The sequence below is a fragment of the Microcebus murinus genome, chromosome 5 (assembly GCF_040939455.1).
Source record: "Microcebus murinus isolate Inina chromosome 5, M.murinus_Inina_mat1.0, whole genome shotgun sequence".
Classification (NCBI taxonomy): domain Eukaryota; kingdom Metazoa; phylum Chordata; class Mammalia; order Primates; family Cheirogaleidae; genus Microcebus; species Microcebus murinus.
Window position 1 is genome coordinate 95,996,273 of NC_134108.1, and position 27,595 is coordinate 96,023,867.

The window sequence follows — 27,595 nt, forward strand, 5'->3', positions numbered from 1 at the left end:
GAGGAAGCAGAGGGATGTGGGGCCTCTCTGAGGAGGTGGCATGAAGGACAAGCAGACAGAGATGATGAGTGGACAGAGGTCCAGGTGGCGGAGTGGCAAGGGCAGAGGCCCTGGCATGTTACAGGAATGTTGATGTGGCTGGAAGAGGCAAACCCACCAGTGAGAAGAAATAGGCCCAGGGAGGTGGGCAGGGGCCTCTCTCCACCCTGTCCCAGGGCAGCCAGAGCAAAGGAAGGCTTGGAGCCAAGGACTAGAAGATCTGGGAATGAAAACCATTTACAGTCCCTGCACGCTGGAGAGAGAGAGAGTTTGGAGAAGTAGCTCTTCTTTTTGTTTTTAGTTTTCATTATAACTTAGTAAACATGCATATGAACATTAAAATAAAAGAGAGAGAGAGGAGGAAGAAGAAGAAGGTCCTAAGCCTTGGACAGCTGCTTTGGAAATGCTGGTGCTGATTTCTCTAGTGCCATAACCCTTCTCAGTATTAGTGTTCTGGAAAATAATGATGAATGCAAATGGTAGGCTGAAGAAAAAGCCCTAGGAAAGGGCACAGGGCCATCCACCATAGCCCTGAAAATGTGCAAAGAGCTTGTATGGGAAGGAGAGGGACCTTCTCTTCCTCATCAGATACCGTATGGCAGCAAGAAATGCTTCTGTCTGCTCCACACTTGGGAAGAGAAGTTGGAAGTAAAACATTAGGGAAGCACCAGAAGAGAGTCGCTGGTCTTCATAACAGCATGGAAGTTGGGTGCTTGAGTAACTACATATTTAAACCAATGGACCAAGTTATGTTTGTAAAATACAAAAATATATCAAATTACAGTGGGACTAAACAAGGTGGGTAAAGGCACCCAACAGTGTACAGTACATAGAAAATGTTGAAGACATTTTAACACTTTCATCCTCCTAGATCTCTCTCTCCACACCTCTCACCCCACACCCCACCACTGAAGATATAGAAGGTGGAGAGAGACAATTTAAAAGCAGTGGTGATCCTGTTTCACTCATTCTTTGCTAATGAAAATAAGCAAACTCAAGTCAATGTTTCTAATATTAGCCACATTTCACATATATTCAGAAATTAAGACAAAGAAATTATGTCACTTCCCTGAATGTCACTTCCACACAGCAAGTTAAGGATCAATCTAAGAGGAGAACATGACTTCCCCATTCATTATTCTTTCCTCACTTACTTGAACCTCACTTACTGAAGGCACTAGAAGAGAGCCAGCCCTGTAACCTCAGAGGCAGAGAAGGCAACAGGTAAGATTTCTATTTTGGAACTCCTGCACCCTCCCTCCAGACTGTTCTCTTTGTGATTAGGAACTGTCAGCAGAAAGATTTTTGTTTTTTTAAGGTTGTTGGCATCTTCAAGGTTATATACACTACCATGTATCCATCCTGCCAGACCTTTGGTCCTCCCAAGTTTCATGGTTTGAACTTGATCTGCAGTTTTGTTCCAGGCACAGAGATCCCAATGATAAGCCCTCACTGATTGAAACAAGAAATGAGCAGACAGCAATATGGAAGTTACTGTTGGGATGCTATCTCCCCATAATTTTAAAATGCAACTTGTTATGGTAAGGCTGTCCCTCTCTCCCTTTCTCACACCATTGGATTGTCTTCTGAGGTTTTCTCCTTTCAAGTCTGCTCTTGATTCAATTCGCTCAAATGATATTTACCAATTAATTATACACTGTGCTACGCATTGTATTGATTCCAGATTACATGTGATGTGCAAAAGAGACACAGCCCCTGTCCTCGTGGAGCTAACAAGCCAGTAAGGGAAACAGCCATTTTTTAAAATTATATGTAAATACAAATGCTACGTAAATATAACACACGTAGCCAACTCTGCTGTATGTAAGAAAAGATTACGAATCAATGAGAGATAATGGTGAGAACCTAGTTTAAAATGGAAAGTCGGCCGGACGCGGTGGCTCACGCCTGTAATCCTAGCTCTCTGGGAGGCCGAGGCGGGCGGATTGCTCAAGGTCAGGAGTTCGAAACCAGCCTGAGCAAGAGCGAGACCCCCGTCTCTACTATAAATAGAAAGAAATTAATTGGCCAATATATATATATATAAAATTAGCCGGGCATGGTGGCGCATGCCTGTAGTCCCAGCTACTTGGGAGGCTGAGGCAGAAGGATTACTTGAGCCCAGGAGTTTGAGGTTGCTGTGAGCTAGGCTGACGCCACGGCACTCACTATAGCCTGGGCAACAAGCAAGACTCTGTCTCAAGAAAAAAATAAAAAATAAAAAATAAAAAAAGACTCTCTAAAAAAAATAATAATAAAATAAAATAAAATAAAATGGAAAGTCGAGAAAGGGTTTCCCAAGGAAGTGACATTTCTTTTTTCTGAAACCCATGTTTTATTTCTTTCTCATAATGACAAAAAGAGAGAGCAATTTATATTTAAATTGATTTAAATTTTAAAGCACAAATACAGAGGTCTCCCTGGCATTCCCCCTCTCCCCCTTTTTTTTAATCAGTAAAACTTCCTGGCAGGGCTCAACTTTCATAAAAATTAAGTCCCATCCCATTCCATTTCCCCACTGTGGATAGTTTTTTGCTTTGTGTAGAACTACCCTGTTCTTACCCTGCTAGGTTAGTGACAGCAAATCAGAAGTCACCAATGCAATCCGGGCCATGTTATTTCATGATTTAGGTTTCATATTTGTTTGAGCTAATTCGCTGATTGAGGCAACTCATGGGTGTCTTTAATACACAGTTGACTGGGCGACTTATCCCATGAAGCCTGCCAGCTCCTTTGTTCTTGGTCCTCTGGTGAGTGGGAGCCACTTTTTGGGTGAATGTATGATATTCGCCACCCAGCATTCGGAGGCAGGGTACATTTTTTCTGAGAACTGAAAGATGATGTGTTTGGGGCCGGGAGAGAACATGTGGGCACTGAAGAGTGCTCCAGTTAGAGAGAACAGCTGTGTGGATTGCTGAACAAGCGGAATAATTCCTTCCGCAAATGGTACATGATACAGCTTATTTCAATACCAAGCTCTAAGTTCAGCAAAGAGCACCAAATCTAAACTCCTCAAAGTGAGCATACTAAAGCCAAATCCTGCGACAGTCCCATCACCTGTGCAGATAAAATCTTCTACTCCCCATGGATTATGATCGCTGAACTGCTGGAAATGTCACAGAGAACGAGAGATGCCATATGTCTTGAGTTATTTCAAACACTGCACTGCTTTATTAGTTTAAAATCACATTGATTTATGATATTATTTGGATGTTCCTACAATGTATAATTTGTTACTTGGTTTTCGCAAGCTCGTGTTTAGTTTATTAATATAAATACCTTGCATTTGTAAATTGTTGGAGTTCTCATAAACACTCTTTAGACATGTAGTCCCAAGCCATGGACTGATTCTGGTCCATGGCCTGTTAGAAATCAGGCCGCACAGCAGGAAGTGAGCTGTGGGCAAGAGAGTGAAGCTTCATCTGTATTTACAGCCTATCCCCATTGCTCGCATCACTGCCTGAGCTCTGCCTCCCTCCCCCTGGCCACCCCTGGTCCGTGGAAAAACTGTCTTCCATGAAACTGGTCCCTGGTGCCAAAAATGCTGGGGACTGCTGCTTTAGACTACTGCAAAACCAAAAATCAAAGTGTGAGGTGTGCACATGGATTCTCATAGCTGAGCATGTGAACCCAGTCCTGTTGTGATATGCTGTGAAGAACAATGGAAATAGGCATTTTTAAAGTCTTTGAGTTAAACATTGATAAAATTCCAGAGATCATGCAATCCTAATTTATCATGTTCTATTGTGGAAAGGCATATTAGAAAGACAAAAAAATAAAAAAAAACTTGCTACTTTAAAAATTAAAGAAATATGTGATACAGTCTGTGGCCTAGCACTCATTTGACTCTCTCTCCTCCATATTCTACAAAGAATTTTTGGAAAAGGGGCTTAGTGAAAGGAATTTTATTGAACTAATGGCTCAGAGTTCACAGAAACAGGTCTACTCTGCTATAACAATTCCAGGATGGAGGAAAGAACTCCCCCATCCCCACCCAATTCAGGGTCATTTTGAATTGTTTAGTATCTTATTTACACTTAACTACCTCTCAGGATGCTGGAATAGCTGTGTCCCTATTTTAGTTCACTCTCTCCTTTCTTTAAGAATAAAACATATATCCCAATGCATTTGTGTACTTGTATTTTTACATTTGTGTAAATTAGAGTAAGGAGGCGAGATAAACATCCTAAATAAGCAACTGCTTCTTAAAGTGCTATATATTCCACATTGCCCATGGGATAAATATTCAACGTCTAGCATCCTTGATACTGAATGTGAGGATATTTACAACCCAATCCAATGGCATTACAACTTCATCTTCATCACTCTCTCCTTTCCTTCAGAGCTCTTGTGTATTACAGCTCTACTTAACTAATTGCTATTCCTCAAAACATGCCATGTTCTTCCAAGCCTTATGCTGTTCCCTCTGTTTTATTGGCGAAAGCCTGTTTATTTTTTAGTTCCCTTGTCTATATTTCACATGCTAGTGTTCTTGGCCCAAGGCAAAAATGCATTGCTGCCTTATTTATGTTCTCTAGCACTTTTATAACCACTATTACTTGTTTTTATACAATCATTCGCTTATCTTTCTGTTTTTCCAATTAGACTTTTCATTTCCTCAAAAAAGTTAATAGGCACATTTTATATTTTGTTTAGATTTATGTTTCCTATGGAGGCTTGCACAGTGTCTGGCATACAATAAGCACTCAAACAGTGTCTGCTGAATTAAGTTAGATAATATTCTAAACACGTGTGCAATAGATCATTTTCATCATCTGGCTCCTCCCAATTTCATGGTGTATATTCTTCAAATCGGCATTTAGAACAACAATTAGATTACAGAGCATAATTTTCCCCAATGGGTGTGGCGTTATAACTGGTCTTCTTCTTTTTTTTTTTTTTGTGATGTCTTGGGGTGTCTCGAACGTACAACCTAATTCAACACACAGAGCAGTCCTCTGTTCTTATCAACACCTCACAGCCTGTGAAGTTCTCAGTGTGTCTCTGTCCCTCACCACAGACATGAGGTTCAAATTCCCTCTCATGGCCTTGGGCCTGGAGGTTGGCATGATTGTTTTATTTGGATTATTTGTTCACTATGAAACGGAGCAAAATATCCAGCAGCTCAACGCCACCAAGCCAACAGACACAGGCAGATTCCTTGAGTTGTATCCTCGTGAGTAGGCAATTTACTACTTTTATACATGTTTTGGTTCTTCGTATACTCAGAATGTGAAATCTTTGAACACTGTAAGCTCTTGAGCTCCTTGTGGAATTATGTGATACTCTTGAGTACTAAGGGTATTATATTAATAATATGTTTCTGCTGTGGCATCTGGTCGTCTTCTCTGTGATTAAGGTGTTTGGATAGAATCTTCCATCTGTTAAAATATCAGAACAGCAAGCCGAAAATTAAAATAATCGATCAGTTTTTTGTGTTGCCTACCTGTTGCTCAATGACCTTTTTCCTTTGACTTGGTCACTAGTTCTGCAAGAAATAAAAGTAGCACAATTCCTTCACCCACCCCACCCCCAAATAGAGCCAAAGGTAACCTTGCAAAAGAGTAGAAACTAAAAATGGAGTAATAACAAGGGGAACCTGGATTTGTATATATAAGAAGGGGTATTTAGGATGACATAGTAACAGAGTTTGAATCAAAAAAGATATACTCAAGGTTTGATAATATTTAATAATATTTAGGATGACATAGTAACAGAGTTTGAATCAAAAAAGATATACTCAAGGTTTGATAATATTATGAAAGGAAGTTACTTTGTTCCTTTGAGATGAAAAGAAAAGTGTGGGCACCTTAAATTTTTTAAAAGCAGAATCCTTCCCTGGGAAGGGTGACTGAGGGAAAGGAGAAATTTAGTTTCAAGTTTGGAAACGCAGGCTATAAAAACAGTTAGTAAATATACAATAATAACCACCATGCTCTGAGTGCTTATTATTATGAGCCAGACATATCCACTACCTCATTAACCAGGAAGGGAGATGGAAGTATATCACTATTAAATAGAGTGTTTATTTTTCTTAAATGAGGCTCAAATAATTTTTAAAATGTAAAAATTATTTAAAATAGTAGCAATGTTTATTATAGCTTAGGGCATATTCTAAGCTTTTTAAGAACACTTTGACACTTGTTTTTTTATTCCTACCTTTTTTAAAGGAGTTAATATAATGAAGGTATTTCCTCAGAAATGATAGCCCAGAGCTACTAAGTGACTTAGCAAAAAATACAAAATTGAAAGTTAAGGGCAGACTTAGAAGCATAAGTTGGAGATTCAGATTCCAAGTCTAGTTGTCTTTATGTTGTATTGATGTCCAAGAGAGTTCTTGATTAAACATTTTTTATAATTTTCAAGTTAAAGAACAATAGAAATGAACAGAATTCTGTGCAACTCTGTATGCTTTTGTACCTTTCATTTATTCATCCATTTATTCATTTAATAAATATTTTTATTGAGTACTCAGTATGTGTTACAGAAATTTGTTCAAAGGTAAAGCAAATTTAATGCCTTTATTCTAAGACTGTATTGTCTGGTACACCTGTAAACAAAGAGATGAAATATAGTAAAAAAATGCTATAAATATGATCTAAGATTAATGTTACTCAAATAAAATTATCTCAAGACCTTAACGGCTTAATAATTTGCATTATTTTAAGCTGAACTTTCTAAGTTCCAGTGTCAAAGCTCCTAGGTAAAACTTCAATTCAGAATTTGAGATTAAAAATTTGAGTTGAAGGAATATTACTAAACATGTTCATTTTTCAATAGCCTAGCAATAAATGAATAATTTCTAGAGATCTGGAGAGATGATAGTTAACAACAGTGTGTTGTATAGTTATAATTTGCTAAGAGGATAGACTTAAATCTTCTCACTAGACACAAACACATACACACACACAGTAGTAACTACGGTGATGTAATGGATGTGTTAGCATGATTGTGTGATCATTTCACAATGTATTTGTCTAACCAAAATGTCAAATTGTACACCTAAAATATACATAATTTTACATGTCAGTGTTATCTCAATAAAGGTGTTTAAAAATATAACCTAGTAATGACATCACTCTTAGATGCCACTTAGAGGAAATACAGAAATTCATTCATCTTATGATTCATTAAGAAAATATTCATTAAGCTCCCAATTCTTGTCAAGCAATCTTCAACGTGTAGGCCCTATGCAGTGAAGAAAAACAGACAGAATGGGCAAAGTTCATGTCCTTGTAAAGTTTACATTCCAGTGGAGGAAGACATACTATAAACAAAGAGATGTGTATGTGTGCGTATATATATGCATATGTGGATACACACGAACACACACATTTAGGTGATAATAAAATGCCACGGCTATAAATGAAGCAGGATTAGGGAAATAAATGCTTCTGGACAAGGGGGAATGTCTCTTCACTCCTTATCAACCAGGGTTATTCGAGAGAATTAACTCCCAATAGCCCAAGGCATCCATTGCATGCGATTAATTAACTTTTCCCCCACTTCGTAGTGTAGAACACCACAAAGTGAAATTTTACAAAGAAGGCAGTCTTCATTCATTCAAAATGCTATCTGTAACTCAGTCTATACACAATTAAAAGTTCTCTCTTATGTAAGGGTGGCTCTCAAGACTTGAAATTCTGGCTAGTTTTAATCTTCCACTTTAGCCATATTATTCCTGGTTAAAATAGTTTGTAGAATAGTCTGAGAAACTACATAATTGTGCTTATATATGCGTGTGTGTGTGTGTGTGTGTGTGTATATATATATATATATAACCATAGATTTCAAACAATTGACTCACACAAAGTTTGAGTAACAGCATAAGTAATTGGAGAGCAGAGATTGTGCCATCATCAAAGTGTGTGCATATGTGAATATCATGTTTCATGTCATGAATGAACCCTGAGATACTCATTTGAGAAACTAGCTATACTCTATGATTTTTGGCTTTCGTGATACCTAACAAAGTGTTGGTTGCTCTGTTGAGACAAATAATTTGACAAGGACTGAAGCTTGACCATGACTGTCAACTAATCCTTACTAATATGTAGACAAACTGGAGAAAACTAGAATTTAAAGAAAATGCCCTTTAAGGACTGTTTACATTTTATTACAGACTCTACAGATGCTAGGTCTTTAATATCTAAGGGACATTAAGACAATATCAATGATCTTTTTGTACTCTGTGACATCAAAATCCTTTAGTCTGTCTTGCAATTTGAGTGGATCATTTACCCGTATGAGATTTTGTAATATCGTGCATTGTTCATTTGAAAAATATTGATTCAATGAGTACACAGATCTTTCAAATGTTGACACATTTCATTACACCATATGAAAAAAGGATATTTGTTAATATTACCAACAGTCTTGCCAGAAAAGCATTGTGAAGTATCAGGAAGTTGACAAGCTTGCCGGCAGACACAAATGTTCTAAAATTCTAATTATTTAAAAACTCAGAATGTATCATGACAATAAATATTGTCAGTTCTTTTAATTGAGTGATGTCTTATTCCATGCAATTTTTGGAAAATGTCTGCCAAATACCGATATCTGAGAAACCACAATTTATATGTCAGTCTTTCTGTCAAGTAACATGATATTTCACTAAAAAATTGCTTGTTCATGGCCAGGCAAGGTGGCTCACGGCTGTAATCCTAGCACTCTGGGAGGCCAAGGTGGGAGGATTGCTTGAGCTCCAGAGTTTGAAATCAGCCTGAGCAAGAGTGAGACCCTGTCTCCACTATAAATAGAAAGAAATTAGCCAAAACAACTAAAAATAGAAAAAATTAGCGGAGCACAGTGGCACATACCTGTAGTCCTAGCTACATGGGAGGCTGAGGCAGGAGGATCACTTGAGCCCAGGAGTTTGAGGTTGCTGTGAGCTAGGCTAACGCCACGGCACTCTAGCCCAGGGCAACAGAGTGAGACTTTGTCTCAAAAGAAAAGACAAAGTTGCTTGTTGCTTGTTCAGTTTTCAACTTAATCAATTACAAAAGTACTCTTCTTCTGAGATGTGATCACTTTTCAGTAATGTTTTATGTATATTTGCATTTCATCATGCTGATTCATACATATTGAGAAGACATGTATGGGGGGGTCAATAGTTAATAAAATTAACAATCAACAATTTTTACTGCTTATCTAGGATTTCTTAAGTAAAATTGACTTTCTTTTCCCTGCAAGTTTGTGGTGGTAAAGAACCATGACTACTGTTACGGTTTAATGCTGCTGCTCCATCTGTGTAAATATCATCACAATGGAAAAGAAAATAACATCTTAGAATTATCATGATAATAGTTATAACCTCTCAGACTCCCTGAAAGTGTCTCCAAAACCCCCAGATGTCTCTGGATCCCACTTTTGGGACTGAGGATATATAGGTAAGCTGGCAAAAGATCTGCCCAGCACCCAAAATTATTTTATGACATTCTATATTCTAAAGGAATTAAGTACAATAATCTATTTTGAAAAATATGCATTTAAGAATCTGTCCCGGGCCAAGCATGGTGGTTCACACCTGTGGGAGGCCAAGGCAGGTGGATTGCTCAAGGTCAGGAGTTCGAAACCAGCCTGAGCAAGAGCAAGACCCCATCTCTACTATAAGTACAAAGAAATTAATTGGCCAACTAATATATATAGAAAAAATTAGCTGGGCATGGTGGCATGTGCCTGTAGTCCCAGCTACTCGGGAGGCTGAGGCAGGAGGATCGCTTGAGCCCAGGAGTTTGAGGTTGCTGTGATATAGGCTGACACCATGGCACTCACTCTAGCCTGGGCAACAGAATGAGACTCTGTCTCAAAAAAAAACAAAAAAGAAAAGAAAAATAGATTCAATGAGTCCATAGAAACATTCCACAAAAGGAAGAAAGGGGCAAGGCATGGTGGCTCACACCTGTAATCCTAGCACTCTAGGAGGCTGAGGCAGGAGGATCACTTCAGTTCAGGAAACCATCCTGAGCAAAAGCCCATCTCTATGAAAAATGGAAAAACTAGCTGGGCATTATGGTGCACCTCTGTAGTCCCAGCTACTCGGGAGGCTGAGGCAGGAGGATTGCTTGAGCCAAGGAGTTTGAGGTTACAGTGAGCTATGATGACACCACTGCACTCTACCCAGAGTGACCCAGTGAGACTCTGTCTCAAAAAAAAAAAAAGGTGAGGGGGAGAAAAGGGAGAAGGGGGAAGCTTTCCCTTACAGAAGGATGCCTGCTAATAACTAAAAAGAAGTACAGTGATAGATATAGAAAATTATAATTTTGAAATTACCAATGTTATAATTCACTACAACAAAGGTTTATCAATGAATTCTTTCTAAAACCACTGGGTAAAAAATTATTGGATAACATCACATCATTAGTTATTGGAAAACATCACTCATGGTATGAAATAATCCCCCCAAGATTACTTGTTACTTACAAGGCAAAAGGTACATTTATAATGGTGAGATCTAGCAGCACAATCTTAACCAAGTAATCAAACTTGCCATTACCAGTAACAGGAAAAACAAATTATATGCCTCTAGCTATGACCCAATGGGAAGTACCCAATACCATCTGATTCTAATCATGGTGAAATAAACAAATCCAATTGTAGGGCATCCTGCAAAAAAGACAAAGCAACACCACCAATAAAAAGCATGAGGAAAAACTGCTCTAGATGAAAGAAGTCCAAAGACACACGACAAGGAAAGAAAATGTATGAAGCTTGAATGGATAATGAATCAAAAAATTCTGTCAAAGGACAGTTTGGGGATAGTTTGAGTAATTTGAATATAATTCCCTATTAGATACTATTATGTACTGGTGTCACATTTCTGAGTTGTGATGATAATTTTGAGGCTGTTTAGAATGTCCTTCACTTATGAGGTTCGTGTTAATGTGGTTTGGGACAAACTGTCATCTTACTTTCAAATGGTTTAGGAGAATATATGTGTGTGTGTTTATTATATACATACATATAAAAAATTTATATATGTATACATAATATACATATGTACATACACAAAGAAAAGGAGAGAAAGAAAATATGAAAAATAATTGGTAATGCTAGGTAAATAGTACATAAGTATTCATTGTATTAGCTGTTCTAAATATTTAAAATATGTGAAAGTAAAGTATTTGGAAGAGGGAGGGAAGATATCACCCTAAAGATACTATTCTCTCAGAAAACATGAGTTCAGAATGGTTCTGATTCATGGCTCAAAAGACTGGAACTCACTAAGACCAAAAAGTTACACATATAGCAAACTTACCTTGGCAGCCTTGAGCCATTAAAAACCAAAACAGGCCGGGCGCGGTGGCTCACGCCTGTAATCCTAGCACTCTGGGAGGCCGAGGCGGGCGGATTGCTCAAGGTCAGGAGTTCAAAAAACCAGCCTGAGCGAGACCCCGTCTCTACCATAAAAAAATAGAAAGAAATTAATTGGCCAACTAATATATATAATATAAAAAAAAAATCAGCCGGGCATGGTGGCTCGTGCCTGTAGTCCCAGCTACTCGGGAGGCTGAGGCAGGAGGATCGCTTGAGCCCAGGAGTTTGAGGTTGCTGTGAGCTAGGCTGACGCAGTACTCACTCTAGCCTGGGCAACAAAGTGAGACTTTGTCTCAAAAAAAAAAAAAAAGAAGGCCAATCAATCTCTAATTGGAGAGTGAACTTTGCAGTGTTCACTAGTCTAAAAACAATTTTTCAGATTCAGAGTTTTGTAGTCCCCGTCAGACAAATTCTCAGTAGCCTTTGCCTGTGATCCATTTATTCATGAATAACCAACCAAGGCATTTCCTAAGGTGCCAGACTTCCTGCTGGGCTTTATCAAAGACAAGCCACCTGGTGATTCCTACCTTAAGATTTGCATTCACTTTTTCCATCAACAGTCTATTTGAACAAATGATAGATGAGCACACAAAGAAATTATATAGACAAACATATAAGTTAAATAAAATAAGAGGAATATGCACAATGTAACACCTGTCAGTAACACTGTGCAGAAGATTGTCGAAAGGTGTCCAGAAGTTAGCCAGGTAAAGAAGTGATGGGTGTGAGATGAAGAGGACATTCTAAGCAGCAGATATATGCAGGAAATAGACAAAAAGGACAGTTCTGTTTAATTTTAATTTTGTTTGGTTTTGGTAGTAGAGGGTGAGTTAGAACAATCAATTGCATTTTAAACACATTTAGTTATCAGGGCTTGCAAGATATTCTATTGCAAGCTAAATGTGGAAGTCAAAAAGAACAAAAATAACAAAATAATTTAAACCTTACTTATACTAATGAAAAGGATGATGATAATGATGATAATTGTATCCTGGCAGGTTCTGGTTTCCAATGTCAAATTCAAATTTCTTTTTAGCAGCAAAGTAGCACAAATTTTAAATTATGATAAATCACTGATTATAATGATGTGACTTTGTCCTAGGCACTGTGCTAACTTACTTGGCATTCATTTTCTAATCCTCAAACCAACCCTTAGAACATACATGTTAAGAAGAGCTTTATCATACCAATGATAAAGTTGGGGTTTAGAGAGATTAAGCAATTTGCCCAAAGTCAAATGTTTAGTAAATAAATTCCAGCCCTGGTTGTTTGCCTCCAAAACCTGTGCTTTAACCACTACATTATGTGAGAAGTGTTGTTTAGCAGGTAGGAATTTAGGCTAGCTCTGTCTACCTGAACTTATTGTGGCCTACAGATTTGTCAAAATACTTCTTGGCTTCCACTAACATCGACCAACTTTTAAAAGGTGGGAATATATTCTTTGCGGGATAATGAGTTTACTCAGTGAAAATAACAAGGCGAGAGATCATATTTTCCTGTATTCTGAACGAATTGTAGAGTTCAAAGCAATTGCTGAAGAGTTCCAAGATGTGGTACTATGAGCCTAAAGTCTCTCATATATAGATGAAACATATTTTTACACAGCTGATAACATGGGATTTTTCCATGTACATCATCAACTAATAGGCAAAGAAACAGGTTTGGCTATTTGAAAATGGCAAACTATTGTGGCCTCATTTAGGATGGATCCTGAATTTGATAATCTTCTTAATACATACCAATACTGAAACATGAAATCTTACTGCCTGTTATGTCTATACTAGAGTTGTGTGTGTGTGTTTTCTGTATTTATTTAATATCTACCCTGTCTCGGGTACTGGAGACATGAGGAAGTAAATAAGACAAAATCCATGCCCTCATGGAGTCTTATGAAATGGAATTATTCCCATTTTGCAGGTGAGGAAAATGAGGTTCAGGGAGATTTGTTGGTAATCCAAGGGCACACAGGTAGTAAGCAATTCAAATGGAATATGAATTACTAACTGTGATAGGGCTAATGCCGTGTTCTTGTTTAGTGTGATACTTCCCTAAAACATAAAGGACAAAACTTATGCCAGTCCAAGAGACAGGAATTCTAAGAGCATTGTTGGATTCTAATGCCTTCAAATTTCTCCACTTTTATATTTTTCAGTATCCCCATTTACTTTCTGTTAGCCATTTTGAGGAAAATATATGAAATAAAAACACAATGTTACTATGATCTCAGGGAACAGCAAGAAATGGGAGAAGGGAACAAGAAGAAATTGGGCACCTGGTTCTATCCCCCACTATTGGGGCTCAGAACAAAGAGGGAAATTTGCTGTGCTACTGAGCAGGAATTCTTAAGTATATCAAGCAATCATTTTCTCTTTTTGGTCCAAAATGTGTAAAGGAAATGTGGAAAGGAAAGGAAAGTTGTATAGTACGCTGAATCCTGAAAAGCATAGTTTGACTTAGATGGAGGTTTCTCAACAGCAGCACTGTTGACATTTATTTTTTATTTTTTTTTTGAGACAGAGTCTCGCTTTGTTGCCCAGGCTAGAGTGAGTGCTGTGGCATCAGCCTAGCTCACAGCAACCTCAATCTCCTGGGCTCAAGCAATCCTCCTGCCTCAGCCTCCCGAGTAGCTGGGACTACAGGCATGTGCCACCATGCCCGGCTGATTTTTTCTATATATATTAGTTGGCCAATTAATTTCTTTCTATTTGTAGTAGAGACGGGTCTGGCTCTTGCTCAGGCTGGTTTCGAACTCCTGACCTTGAGCAATCCGCCCGCCTTAGCCTCTCAGAGTGCTAGGATTACAGGCGTGAGCCACCACGCCCCGCCACTGTCGACATTTTGAACCAGGCAATTTCTTGTGGGAAGCTGCCCCGTTCACTGCCCGGCGTCCAATGGCATCCCTAGTCTCTGCTCTTGGGACGTAGCAGACCACCCCAAACCCCTCAAATTGCAACAACTAAAAGCTCCTCCAGACTTTGGCCAATGTACTCTGGGAGCTAAAAATCACCCTTGTTGAGAATCACTGATTTGCACAAGTCTTGAAGATCCTTAATACCTGTTGGAAGACTTTCCCAACGTGCAAACCCCTAAAAAAAAAGAAAGAAAGAAAAATCCCTTTTATCTCTACAAAGTGGATACTTTATTTCTTTAATGGCAGAGCCTTGCACTGCAAAACTGAACTTGTAGCCCTCTCCCTCGTCTCCATCCACAAACCGTTAAAGCAGGATGAAAGATAATACATAGCTGTTTATAAACATTTTTATTCATACATTTCATGCAGAATCAAGATATGTCTATACAGCCTTCACAACCTTTGTAAGCTCGCTTCAGCAACTTAAATAATAGATTAGGTTCTTAGGCCCCCTTGTGGCGAAAATCAGTAACAACAATTAGATCAGAGAAGGGGAAAAAAGACAAAAAAAAAAATGTTGAAGCACAATTAGTACATGAAATTCCTCCCCCAACCCCTAAAAAATGTCTGGTTTTCCATCAAAGGGAAAGAGGGATGGAATATGCAGAATAATTACTCCCTGTGTGAGACATAACAAAATTATATGAAATATTTTTTTAAAATGAGTTGACGACTGCACACTTTAAAAACAGTAGATTATGTAGGCAACAAGATTGCTCTAAGTCACACCTGTAACCCTAGCACTCTGAGGCAGAGACAGAAGGATTGCTTGAGGTCAGGAGTTCGAGACCAGCCTCAGAAATAGTGAGAACCCCCACCCCCCATCTCTACAAGAAAGAAAGAAAGAAAGAAAGAGAGAGAAAGAGAGAGAAAGAAAGAAAGAGAGAGAGAGAGAGAGAGAGAGAGAGAGAGAGAGAGAGAGAGAGAGAGAGAGAGAGAGAGAGAGAGAGAAAGAAAGAAAGAAAGAAAGAAAGAAAGAAAGAAAGAAAGAAAGAAAGAAAGAAAGAAATTAGCTAGTCAACTAAAAATAGAAAAAAAAAATATATAGCTGGGTGTGGTGGCATATGCTTTTAGTTCCAGCTAGTTAGGAGGCTGAGGCAGGAAAATCTCTTGAGCTCAGGAGTTTGAGGTTGCTGTGAGCTAGTCTGACACCATGGCACTCTAGCCTGAACAACAGAACAAGACTCTGTTTCAAAAAAAAAAGACTGCTCTAATAAAAAAAGAAAAACTACCTAGGAAAATAATTTAATTTTGTGTAATTTTTAAAAGTGAAGTAAGGGCCGGGCACGGTGGCTCACGCCTGTAATCCTAGCACTCTGGGAGGCCGAGGCGTGCAGATTGCTCTAGGTCAGGAGTTCGAAACCAGCCTGAGGAAGAGCAAGACCCCATCTCTACTACAAATAGAAAGAAATTAATTGGCCAACTAATATATATAGAAAAAATTAGCTGACCATGGTGGCGCATGCCTGTAGTCCCAGCTACTTGGGAGGCTGAGGCAGCAGGATTGCTTGAGCCCAGGAGTTTGAGGTTGCTGTGAGCTAGGCTGATGCCATGGCACTCACTCTAGCCTAGGCAACAAAGCGAGACTCTGGCTAAAAAAAAAAAAGTGAAGTAACTAAAACTTGATCCTTATTTGTCTTCTGGCTTTGTGGCTATAAAGCATTCACCTGACTTCTCTGGCTCTTAGGGTCCTAATCAAAAAACAAAATAAAGTAAATAAAACAAATTGTAGAGCTAGAAGACACTTTGGACGTCATCTAATCCAAACCTTTCTTAAAGGAGGAGAAAATTGAGTCCAGTGAGGTTTAGGAAAATCATAGTAAGAGTCATGCATATTCTCTAAGTTCCCCTGCAACCTAACCTACCGTCTAAATTAAATATTTGCATATAAAATGGTAGCAAAACAATTTGTAAAGAAGAATGAAGATATAGGGTCATCTGTATTTCAAACACCAAAGGGAAATAGGTTGATGTTAAGTGTAGATGCCCATCAACAGGTCAGCTCAAATCCCAGCTCCAGGGGTCCATAGGGTGAGAATCAGCACCTAGCAAGGAAGGGTTTGGACAGAAAGAGAAGTCTTCAGCTGACCCCACAGGAGGCTCTGAAGCTGGGATTGTCTAGCTGCCATTGTCCTTTCCTGAGACAAAGGGATGTTCATGTGAATTAGTCATTGGTTACAAACCATCCTGGGGCAGGGCTGTGACCCTGAGCAAAACAAGAGCATTCCCAGAGAGAATTGCGAGCTTAGGGCTGTCATCTGGCAGCATTCCCAACAATGGGAGAAATGGGAGGAACTAGTCCTTCTGTGTGAATGGGGGTCTGAGCAGTGCGTCCCAGCATCTGCTACAGTAGATAAGCCTACTTGGGGAACCACAGTGTCTCACCCTCAAACACATAGCCTCTCAAGCCTGGTGGTAGAACAGAGGTGGAAAGGACCTTATGGCTAGTGACTGGTCTCCACCTACCTCAGAGGCCAGAGCTCTACCTTGGTTGTCTTTAGACTCCCGCAGTGATCAGTGAATGGAGAAATCAGTGGCACCAAGCCTGACTTCCAATGCCGACTCCACCCTTTGGACAAATTAATTGATCTCTAATGTCAGTTTCCTCTGGGACATAATTTCTAGGCGCGTCCTTCCTCATGCCTATTTCTTCTTAAACCTCTGGCAGTAAATAGTTAACACTAATTAAACGGTTAAAAATTTCATTTTCTTTCCCTGATTTTGCATTTGTTCCCAATTTGATCTCAGTTTGTTTTGTGTATCTACTAGAATGAGCCACAAGAAATTGCCAATAGTTGACCCTTTTTTAATGTTCAACTACTGTCAATGCAAAAATGTCAATTTCATGTAAGGTTCATCCAAATATATGTTTCACTAAGTTATAAGTTTCTTGAAGGAAGAGCCCATGTTTTCACCGTCTTGCATTTGATCACGTTTTATTTCTATAGTACTTTATTACATAAGAATTCCCTACACAGGTTATCCCACTCAGAGTAATCCTGTGAGAAATGGGGCCATTTTGATCTTGCAGATGAAAACACTGAAACTCACAGGAATAAATGACTCACTCAAGGCCACACAATCATGGGATTGAAAATTGGGGGACCTGAACACATATCCCTAGACACTAAATCGAGTGTTTGTTCCTCAAAATGATACAGCTTTATGTTTGTTTAGTGCTTCATGGTTTATAAAGTGCTAACAAAGACATTATCCCATATGCCTGAAAGAATGATCTGGCAAGATTTTCAGGGCTGGTAAATAAAGGCTGTAGTTCATTCATTTATCCATTCATCCATCAATCATTTATTGCTTCTTCTGCTATATGCAGGCTATCATGCCAGGTTCAGGAGAGCAAAAGATGAATGTCTTCTAACCCCTTCAATTAAGAAACTCCCAATCTAGGGTAGAAAATGAACACCTCATTGACTAATTGTTACCTTGTGGTGCATGCTAAATAAACGCTAATACTGCATGACAAATGATAAAGCTGAAGTATATACAGAAAGCTGTGTAAATGGCAAGAGGAAATATTATTTTCCCTGGGAATATTGGGAAAGTCTGCAAAAGGGGGTGATGCTAACTGTGTGCTCTGCAGATCTTTCACAGGGTGGAAAATGATGAAAAATTCCTTGGGGAAAGGATGAAAGGCACACTGGTATTAATATTGTAGTGCATAGTTTTCTCCAAAAAGGCTCAACTACTGAATAACTTGACAAAGTCTCCTGGCTAGTAAGTAGCCAACTTGGCCTGGGAACCAGCCTTTTGCTTTCCAGTGAAGGCTCCTTTTGCAATGTTTTATGAAAAGTTGACAGCATTTAATAAATGGGTATACTACGATGTAACACTTTCATCATGGTATTCTAATGTAGATTTTATTTTTTTGTTTTGTTTTTTTCGCCTCTGCTCTTTTTCAGTATTCCAAGATGTACATGTTATGGTATTTGTTGGGATTGGCTTTCTCATGACCTTCCTGAAGAAATACAGCTTCAGTAGTGTGGGTATCAACCTGCTCATCGCTGCTCTGGGCCTCCAATGGGGCACTATTGTGCAAGGTGTCCTGCACAGCTATGGACAGACCATCCACATTGGAGTCGAAAAGTGAGCATTTTTGCTACAGTCTGAATGTTTGTGTCCCCCCAAATTAATATGTTAAAATCTTAACCCCCAAGGTGATAATCTGTACAGAGCCTTTGGGAGGTGACTACAGCATGAAGGTGGAAAGTTCATGAATGGGATTAGTGTCCTTTTAAAGAAGCCCAAGGGGCAGGGCCCGGTGGCTCATGCCTGTAATCCTAGAACTCTGGGAGGCCGAGGAGAGAGGATTGCTCGAGGTCAGGAGTTCAAAACCAGCCTGAGCAAGAGCGAGACCCCATCTCTACTATAAATAGAAAGACATTAATTGGCCAACTAATATATATAGAAAAAATTAGCCGGGCATGGTGGCATGTGCCTACAGTCCCAGCTACTCAGGAGGCCGAGGCAGAAGGATTGCTTGAGCCCAGGAATTTGAGGTTGCTGTGAGCTAGGCTGACGCCATGGCACTCACTCTAGCCTGGGCAACAAAGTGAGACTCTTGTCTCGAAAAATAAATAAATAAATATCCTTAAAGAGGCCCAAAGGAGACTCCCTAATGCTTCCACTATGTGAAGGCACAGCTAAAAGAAACCAGAAAGGAAGCCCTCACCAGATATCAAATCTGCTAGTGTCTTGATCTCAGACTTCCCAGCCTCCAGAATTGCAAGAAATAAATTTTTGCTGTTTGTAAGCTACCTAGTTTATGGTATTTTGTTATAGTAGCCCAAATAGACCAAGATAATTCCTTATTTTTCAACTGCTGTGTTTTAAGGTAAATTATTAATATTCCTCTGCAAGTCCATTGGCATTCAAGCTCTGAGCTGGCTGGCAAATTGTCTCCCTCGGGCAACAGAAGGCTTTTGAAATCCAAGGATCCATGTCAATGTCTTGCTCTGCTGAGCTGGATCCTACATTCGTGTCTGTAACTTCTCTGGTTTCACTTTAAGAGCACAAGACATCTCCTCTCGTAGATGTATTATTCCTTCTACCTCAACTGCAAGGAACAAAAATCTACCATTAGTTATTTTTTGAAGATTGTTTTTTACAAATGCAAACATGTGTTCTTGTTGTTGTAAACAAACCCTCTAAGAAACTATTTCACTTATCATATCAACAAAAATAAAACTCTAAATGAGATAAAGGACTAGTGAGTAAAGATTAAAAAGTACAGCAACTAAAAAGAGTATATGGTGAAAGGAAGAGAAGGGAGATAAGGAAGTGGGAGAGGCTTGTACAGTTCTGCTGGGAGAGGGGCTTGCACTTTGGATATGGTGATGCTATATAGCTCATCACAACTCACAGTTTTGTTTGGGGTGTGTATTATACTTCACTTTGTTCTTTCTTTTCTCCCCAGTATGATAAATGCAGACTTCAGTACAGTCACAGTTCTGATTTCTTTTGGAGCAGTCCTGGGAAAAACGAGTCCAGTCCAAATGCTGATCATGACAATTATAGAAATTGCTGTCTTTGCTTACAATGAATACCTGGTTGGTGAGATATTTCGGGTAAGGGTTAGAGAATGTATACTTATCTAGCTTTGGGCACACGGGGGCAAAAATCTTAGTGAGTGATACCATAGCAAATAGTAGTGTTAATAACAGCCATCATTTATTGAGTGCCTATTGTAAACCAGGGGTTTTATAAACATAATCTCATTTCATCTTCACGACATTGTATGCTACATATTATTGTTATTATCATTAATGCACAATAAAACTGGTGATCACAGACGCTAAATGACTTACCTGAGTCTGAATTCACACCCAGATTTTTCTAACTGTACAATTCTTTTTTATTATGATGTATTGCCTATCAATGACCAATTCCTGTTTATATTTCAACTACTAGTGAATAGCCCTATATAAATCCTTCTACAGGCTTTTGTTAAGGCCTATGTCAAATTTCTTCCCCTCTGTGAAACTTCCATCAATTTCCCCAGATAATAAATGGAATATTTCTGGGCACTCTCCAGTATTTTGTTATTTTGTTTAGACTTACTATTAACACTGAATTCAACAGCAAATATTTTGACAACTTTCTAGGTGTTGGTGACTCAGTGGCAAACAAAATAGTGAAGGTCCCTGTCTTTCTAGAGCTTATGATCTAGTGAAGGAGGTATGATCTAATTACACATCCACCCACCCACCAAAATATACAAATACACATACATCAATATTATTACAAATTGCAATGCATGCTATGAAAAATATGTGCGGGGGATAGCTATGAGAAAGTGTAACTGGAAGACCTAATTTAGATTGTAGAATCAAGGAGTAGTTCTCTGAGGAAGTAACAATTAAGCCAGACCTGAAAGGTACCCATGAGTTTTTCAAGTAACTGGTGGGGAAGAATGAACTTGAACCCAAGGTAGCAGCATTTATTCAGTCTTTAGTTGGTAATGAAGATCTAAACGAAAACATTTAGTTGGAGCAAGGTATAAAGAGTTGACCTGTACAAAATGGAACCACCAAGGTAAGGAGGTCATATTAACAAAGATCTGTAAACTCTGTGTGCTGGCTGAATAAAGACTAATTTGGGGCTGGGCGCAGTGGCTCATGCCTGTAATCCTAGCACTCTGGGAGGCCGAGGCGGGGGTGGATTGCTCAAGGTCAGGAGTTGGAAACCAGCGTGAGCAAGAGTGAGACCCCGTCTCTACTAAAAATAGAAAGAAATTAATTGGCCAACTAAAAATATATATAGAAAAAATTAGCTGGGCATGGTGGCGCATGCCTGTAGTCCCAGCTACTCAGGAGGCTGAGGCAGAAGGATTGCTTGAGCCCAGGAATTTGAGGTTGCTGTGAGCTAGGCTGATGCCATGGCACTCTAGCCCGGACAACAGAGTCTGTCTCAAAAAAAAAACAAAAAAAGGAATAATTTTGATGGCTCCAGAGAAAGAAACGGGCAGGTTCTTTTGCTTACAAATATGTGATCATTTAAAGAGAAGCACAAGCTGGGAGCAGTGACACATGTCTGCAGTCCCAGCTACTCGGGAGGATGAGGCTAAAGGATTGCTTGAGCCCAGGAGTTCAAATCCACCCTGAGCAACATAGCAAGACCCCATCTCTCAAATTAAAAGACCGAGACAGACAGACAGATCAGGTTGTATGTGTTAAGTCCAAGGATGATTAATTGCTGCCTCCCACCCTCCTGAAACCACATGGTGAGGCAGGACAAGATTTCCCAGCCAGGAGAGGAGTAAATGTGGCTGGGAGGCTAAAGGTTGCTAGAAAGGTCGAATATTTTAGGAGAATAGTTTGACGCATTCCAACCAAGTGCAGATCTTCAAGGGGACTGGGTCTGTCCATGCCTAGTCAGAGAAGGAACAACAACCAGGAGACCCTTTTTCCTTCAGTTTGAGCTACTTTGAAAATTTCAAATATATAAATTGGTATCATTTTCCTGCCTATAAATACACAGAAATGTCTAGAGTTTGGCACGCTGAACTTTAGAGACAGGAAACATAGAAAACTGGGTCAAATCCATACCATGTCCCAAAGAGAGATCTAAAATATATTTCTTTAGATGACTCTCGGGCCTTCGCTGGTTTTCAGGTCATCATATAACAGTGAAAACCTATGACTTTTGAAGCTTCAAGTCTTGGGTAGCCATTAAGTGAGCTTTAACTGCAATGTCAAGTGAACGTCAATCACCTTCGTTTTGTATCGAGTGCAATACATGTTTCACGGAGAAGCTCCATCACCAGGAGAAGTATCCTAGAATGTATTGAAGTCTTGCTAAAAACCTAGCCCTATATAAACACTACCCCATCTAAGTCTCACCACAACTCCGTTAGGCGGGTAATATTTTCCCATGTTATAGAAACATATTTCAGAGAAGTTAGTAATGTGTCTAAAGTCACATTGCAAAGAAGTACCTGATGGAGAATTGAAAGTCAGTTCTGTGTGGCTCCAAAGCCTGTACTTTTTCTGTTTTACTACCCTGGTTTATCCCCCTTTCTCTGACACATTCTTTCTCTTTTTATTTCTTTATTTTTTAACTAATGGAGCAATCCTTTCATTGACTTTCCTCCTATAAGGAGACTCAGGTTCACCTCCACTTACTCAAGTGCTCTCTTGTCTCCTCAGGCCTCTGACACTGGAGCATCGATGACCATTCACGCCTTCGGGGCCTACTTTGGCTTGGCCGTAGCAGGTGTCCTGTATCGACCTGGCCTGAGAAAGGGGCATGAAAATGAAGAGTCTGTGTACCACTCGGACTTGTTTGCAATGATTGGTGGGTGTGGATGAACTTGCCTGACTTTTTTTCTTTTTACTTCAGAATATCATAGGGGTACAAATATTTTGATTGCATAAATTGCTTTTGTATAGCTTGAGTCAAAGTTATAATTGTGCCCATCACCCAGAAAGGGTGAGTTGTACCCATTAGGTGTGAATTTATCCATCCTGCCCTCCCCTCTCCAACCTGTTTGATTTCGGTTGAGTTGTATACTTCCATAAGTGCACATGAGTGTTACTTGATTAGTTCCAATTTAATAATGAGTATATGTGTTGTTAGTGTGTCCACTCTTGCCATATTGCACTTAGCAGAATGGTCTCTAGTTCCATCCAGGCTGTTACAACCTTCATCATTTTTTATGGCTGACTAGTACTCCACTATATATATATATATATATATATATATATATATAAAATTTCATTAATCCATTCATGGATTTGTAGGCACCTAGATTGATTCCACATCTTTGCGATTATGAATTGTGCTGCAATAAACATTCTAGTCCAAGTGTCTTTTTGATAAAATAAATTTTTTTTCTTTGGGTAAATACCCAATAGTGGGATTACTGGATCAAATGATAGATCTACTTTTAGTTCTTTGAGGTATCTCCATACTACTTTTCATAGAGGTGTACTAGTTTGCGGTCCGATTTTTCTTTTTTTCTTTGAGCGCAGGAGTTCAAATCCACCCTAGGCAACAGAGCAACACCCATCTGTAAAATTACAAAAGAGAGACAGACACACAGACAGATAGACAGATTCACATTGTATTTGTTAAGTCCATGCATGCTTAATTGCTGCCTCCCATCCTCTCAAAACTGAATGGTGAAACAAGGAAAGTTTTACCAACTGGGAGATAAGTATCCCAGTGTATATGTATTGTTTTCACTCCGCATCCATGCTAGCATCTGTTGTTTGGGGACTTTTAGATAAAAGCCATTCTCACTGGAGTTAGGTGATATCTCATTGTGGTTTTGATTTGCATTTCCCTGATGATTGGAGATGTTGAACATTTTTTCATATGTTTATTGGCCGTTGGTCTATCTTCTTTTGAAAAGCTTCTGTTCATGTCTTTTGCCCACATTTTAATGGGGTAGTTTGATTTTTTTATTGCTGATTTGCTTGAGTTCATTGTAGATTCTAGTTATTAGCCCTTTATTGGAGGTATGGCATGCAAATATTTTCTCTCATTCTGTAGTTTGTCTATTCTCTCTATTTATCCTTCCTTGGCTATGCAGAAGCTTTTTAATTTAATCAGGTCCCATTTATAAATTTTTGCTGTTGCTGTGATTGCCTTTGGGATCTTCTTCATAAATTCTATGCCTCGGCTACTATCTATAAGAGTTTTTCCAACATTTTCTTCTAGAATTCTCATAGTTTCATGCCTTAGGTTTAAGTCTATTATCCATCATGAATTAACTTTTGTGAGTGGTGAGAGTTGTGCATCCTGTTTCAGTCTTCTACATGTGGCTATCCAATTTTCCCAGCACCATTTATTGAATAGGGATTCTTTTCCCCAGTGTATGTTATTGTCTTCTTTGTCAAAACCAGATGGCAATATGAGGATAATTTTGTATCCGGGTTCTCTGTTCTAATTCATTGGTCTAGGTCCCTGTTCTGTGCCAGTTCCATGCTGTTTGGGTTACTATAGCCTTGTAGTATAGCTTGAAGCCTGATAAAGCAATGTCTCCCAATTTGTTCTTTTTGCTTATGGTTGATTTGTCTACTCGGGCTCTTTTCCGTACAAAGGATAGAATTATTTTTTCTAGATCTGCTAAAAATGACATTGGTATTTTAATGAAGATTGCATTGAATGTGTAAATCACTTTGGGTAGTATAGACATTTTAACAATGTTGATTCTGCCAATCCGTGAGCATGATATGTTTTTCCATTTGTTTACCTCACCTATAATTTACCCTCTGAGTGATTCATAGTTCTCTTTGTAAAGATCTTTTACCTCTTTGTTTAAATATATTCCCAGGTATTTTACTTTCTTTGTTGCTATTGTGAAAGGTATTGAGCTTTTGATTTGATTCTCAGCTTGACTGTTGTTGGCATATATGAGTACTACTGATTTGTGTACATTGATTTTGTGATAACTTGAGACTTTGCTGAATTTATTTATCAATTTCAGGAGTCTCTTTCCAGAGTCTTTGGAGTTTTCTAGATATGAGATCATATCATCAGCAAAGAGCAATAGTATGACCTCTTCTTTCCCCATTTGGATACGCTTGATTTCCTTCTCTTGCCTGATTGCTCTGGCTAGGACTCTAGCACTGTGTCTAATACAAGCAGTGACAGCAGACAACCTTGTCTGATTCCAGTTCTACAAGGGAATGCTTTCAGTTTTTCCCTGTTCAGTGTGGTGTTGGCTATGGGTTTGACACATATGGTTTTTATAATTCTTAGGTATATTTCATCTATGTTTATTTTGTTACGAGTTCTTATCATAATAGGGTGCTGAATTTTTGTCAAATGGCTTTTCTGCATATAGAGGATCATATGGTCTTTATTTTTGCTTCTATTTATATGGGTGAATCACATTTATAGATTTGCTTATGTTGAACCATCCTAGCATGCCTAAGATGAAGCCCACTTGGTTGTGGTGGATTATTTTTTTGATGCACAGCTGAATTTGGTTTGCTAAGATTTTACTGAAAATTTTTGCATCTATATTTATGAGAGATATTGGTCTGTAGTTTTCCTTTTTTGTTGTGTACTTTCCTGGCTCTGATATCAAGCCAACACTGGCTTTATAGAATGAGTTGGGGAGGATTTCTTCCTTCTTGATGTTATGAAGTAATTTCTGCAGTGTAAGTACCAGTTCTTCCTGGTAGGTCTGGTAAAATTCGGATGTGAAACCATCTGGTCCAAGGCATTATTTTATTGGAAGATGTTTTACTGTGGCTTCAATTTCATTGCTTGTAATTGGTCTGTTCAGGAGTTCTATTTTTTTCTTTATTGAGCCTAGGGAGGTGTGTATTCCCAAGAATTTGTCCATTTCCTCCACATTTTCAAGCTCATGTGCATGGAGATTTTTATAGTGTTCACAGAGGATATTTTGTGTTTCTGTGATATCAGTTGTAATATCTCCATTTTCATTTCTTTTTTTTTTTTTTAAGATAGCTGTAGAAGATGAACATTTTCATTTCTGATTGAACTTATTATGGTCCTTTCCTTTCTGTTTCTGGTTATCTAACAAGAAGCTTGTTGATTTTGTTTATCTTTTCAAAGAACCATTTTTTATTTAATCAATCTTCTGTATAATTCTTTTGTAATCGATTTCATTTAGTTCTACTATGATCTTAGTTATTTCTTTTCTTCTGTTGGGTTTGGGATTGGTTTTCTCATCCTTTCCAATTCCTTGAGATGAGTCATTAGATTGTTGATTTGTGATCCTTCTGTTTTTGGATGTAGGCATTTAAGGCTATGAATTTTCCTCTTAGGACTACTTTTGCTGAATCCTATAGATTTTGATAACTTGTATCCTCTTTGTCATTTAGTATGAAGAATCTTTTGATTTCCACCTTAATTTCCTCCTTGGCTCAATAGTTGTTCAGCAGCAGGTTATTTAATTTCCATGACTTTGGGTAGAGTTGAGAGTTTCTGTTGTAGTTGATGTCTAATTTTATGCCACTGTGGTCTAAAAAGATGCATAGTATAATTTCTATTTTTTCACATTTGTAAGACATGTTTTGTGACCTAGGATGTGATCTATCCATGATGAGATTCCATGGAAGATTCCATCTTCCATGATGAGAAGAACATTTATTCAGTAGTTTTGGAGTAGAATGTTCTGTAAATGTGTGTTAGACCCATTTGTTCTAGAGATCCATTTAAGTATATTGCCTTTTTGTTGTTTATTTTCTGCTTGGAGGATCTGTTCAGTTCCATCAGTGGGGTGTTGAAGTCCCTGGCTATTTTGATGCTGCTGTTTATCATTTTGTGTAGATCAGTAGGCTTTGCTTTATGAATCTGTGCATACCTCTGTTAGGTACATAAATATTTAAAATTGTTTACATGTGTTTGCCTTCTGTTCAAAAAAAAAAAATTGTTATGTCTTTTTGTGGAATTGTTCCTTTCACCATTATATGATGACCATCTTTGTCTTTCTTTACTTTTGTTAATTGGAGGTCTATGTTATCTGATATAAGAATGGCTACACCAGCTTTCTTTTGGTTTCCATTTGCATGGAATATTGTTTTCCATCCCTTCACCTTGAGTCTGAATGAGTCATTGTGGGTTAGATATGTTTCCTGGAAAGAGCAGATACTTGGATTGTATTTCTTTTATCCATTCAGCCAGCCTATGTCTCTTCAGTGGAGAATTCAACCCATTCACATTTATTGGAAGGATTCATAAGTGGGGTGGATTTCTGTTCATCCTGTTGAGTAGAACTTTATTGCTTTGTTTTACCTCTTGAGCCATAGTGGTATCTGGGCTCTGACCTTTAGTTTTGGGTGATTTTACACTGGTGGTTGTCTATTGTGCTGATGAGTGCATAATGCAGTTCTGAGTATTTCTTGCAGGGCAAGTCTGGTCTTGTCAAATTCCCTCAGTGTTTTCTTGTCTGAGAAAGTCTTTATTTCTCCCTCATATAAGAAACTTAGTTTTGCAGAATACATAATTCTAGGCTGACTGTCATTCTGTTTGAGAAGACTGAGCATAGGACTCCAATCTCTCCTGGCTTGTAAAGTCTCAGTTGAGAAGTCTGCAGTTAATCTGATGTGTTTTCCTTTGAAAGTCACCTGATACTTTTGCCTTATGGCTTACAGAAGTGCCTCTTTCATGTTTAATTTACTCAGTCTGATGACTATGTGTCAGGTTGATTGCCTCTTTGCAATTAATCTCCCTGGATTCCATTGAGCTTTTTGTACCTGCCTATCTAGAATGCTAGCAACACCAGGGAAATTTTCCTTAATTATTCCCTCAAATAGGTTTTCCAACCCTGTGTATTTTCTTCTTTGCCCTCAGGCATGCCTATGATTCTTATGTTAGGCTCCTTTAAATAATCCC

General features: G+C 38.6%; 1 protein-coding gene across 1 annotated transcript in view; it reads left to right on the forward strand.

The window, feature by feature from the left end:
- Window positions 1–4,984: 4,984 nt before the first annotated feature.
- RHAG (Rh associated glycoprotein) overlaps window positions 4,985–27,595 on the forward strand; it is a 36,834-nt gene continuing 14,223 nt past the window's right edge. The window contains exons 1-4 of the mRNA XM_012760907.2: window positions 4,985–5,215; window positions 18,184–18,367; window positions 19,698–19,848; window positions 22,429–22,576. Coding sequence (XP_012616361.1) covers window positions 5,062–5,215; window positions 18,184–18,367; window positions 19,698–19,848; window positions 22,429–22,576 — 637 coding nt within the window. The 5' untranslated portion in view covers window positions 4,985–5,061. The remainder of the gene's footprint in view (window positions 5,216–18,183; window positions 18,368–19,697; window positions 19,849–22,428; window positions 22,577–27,595) is intronic.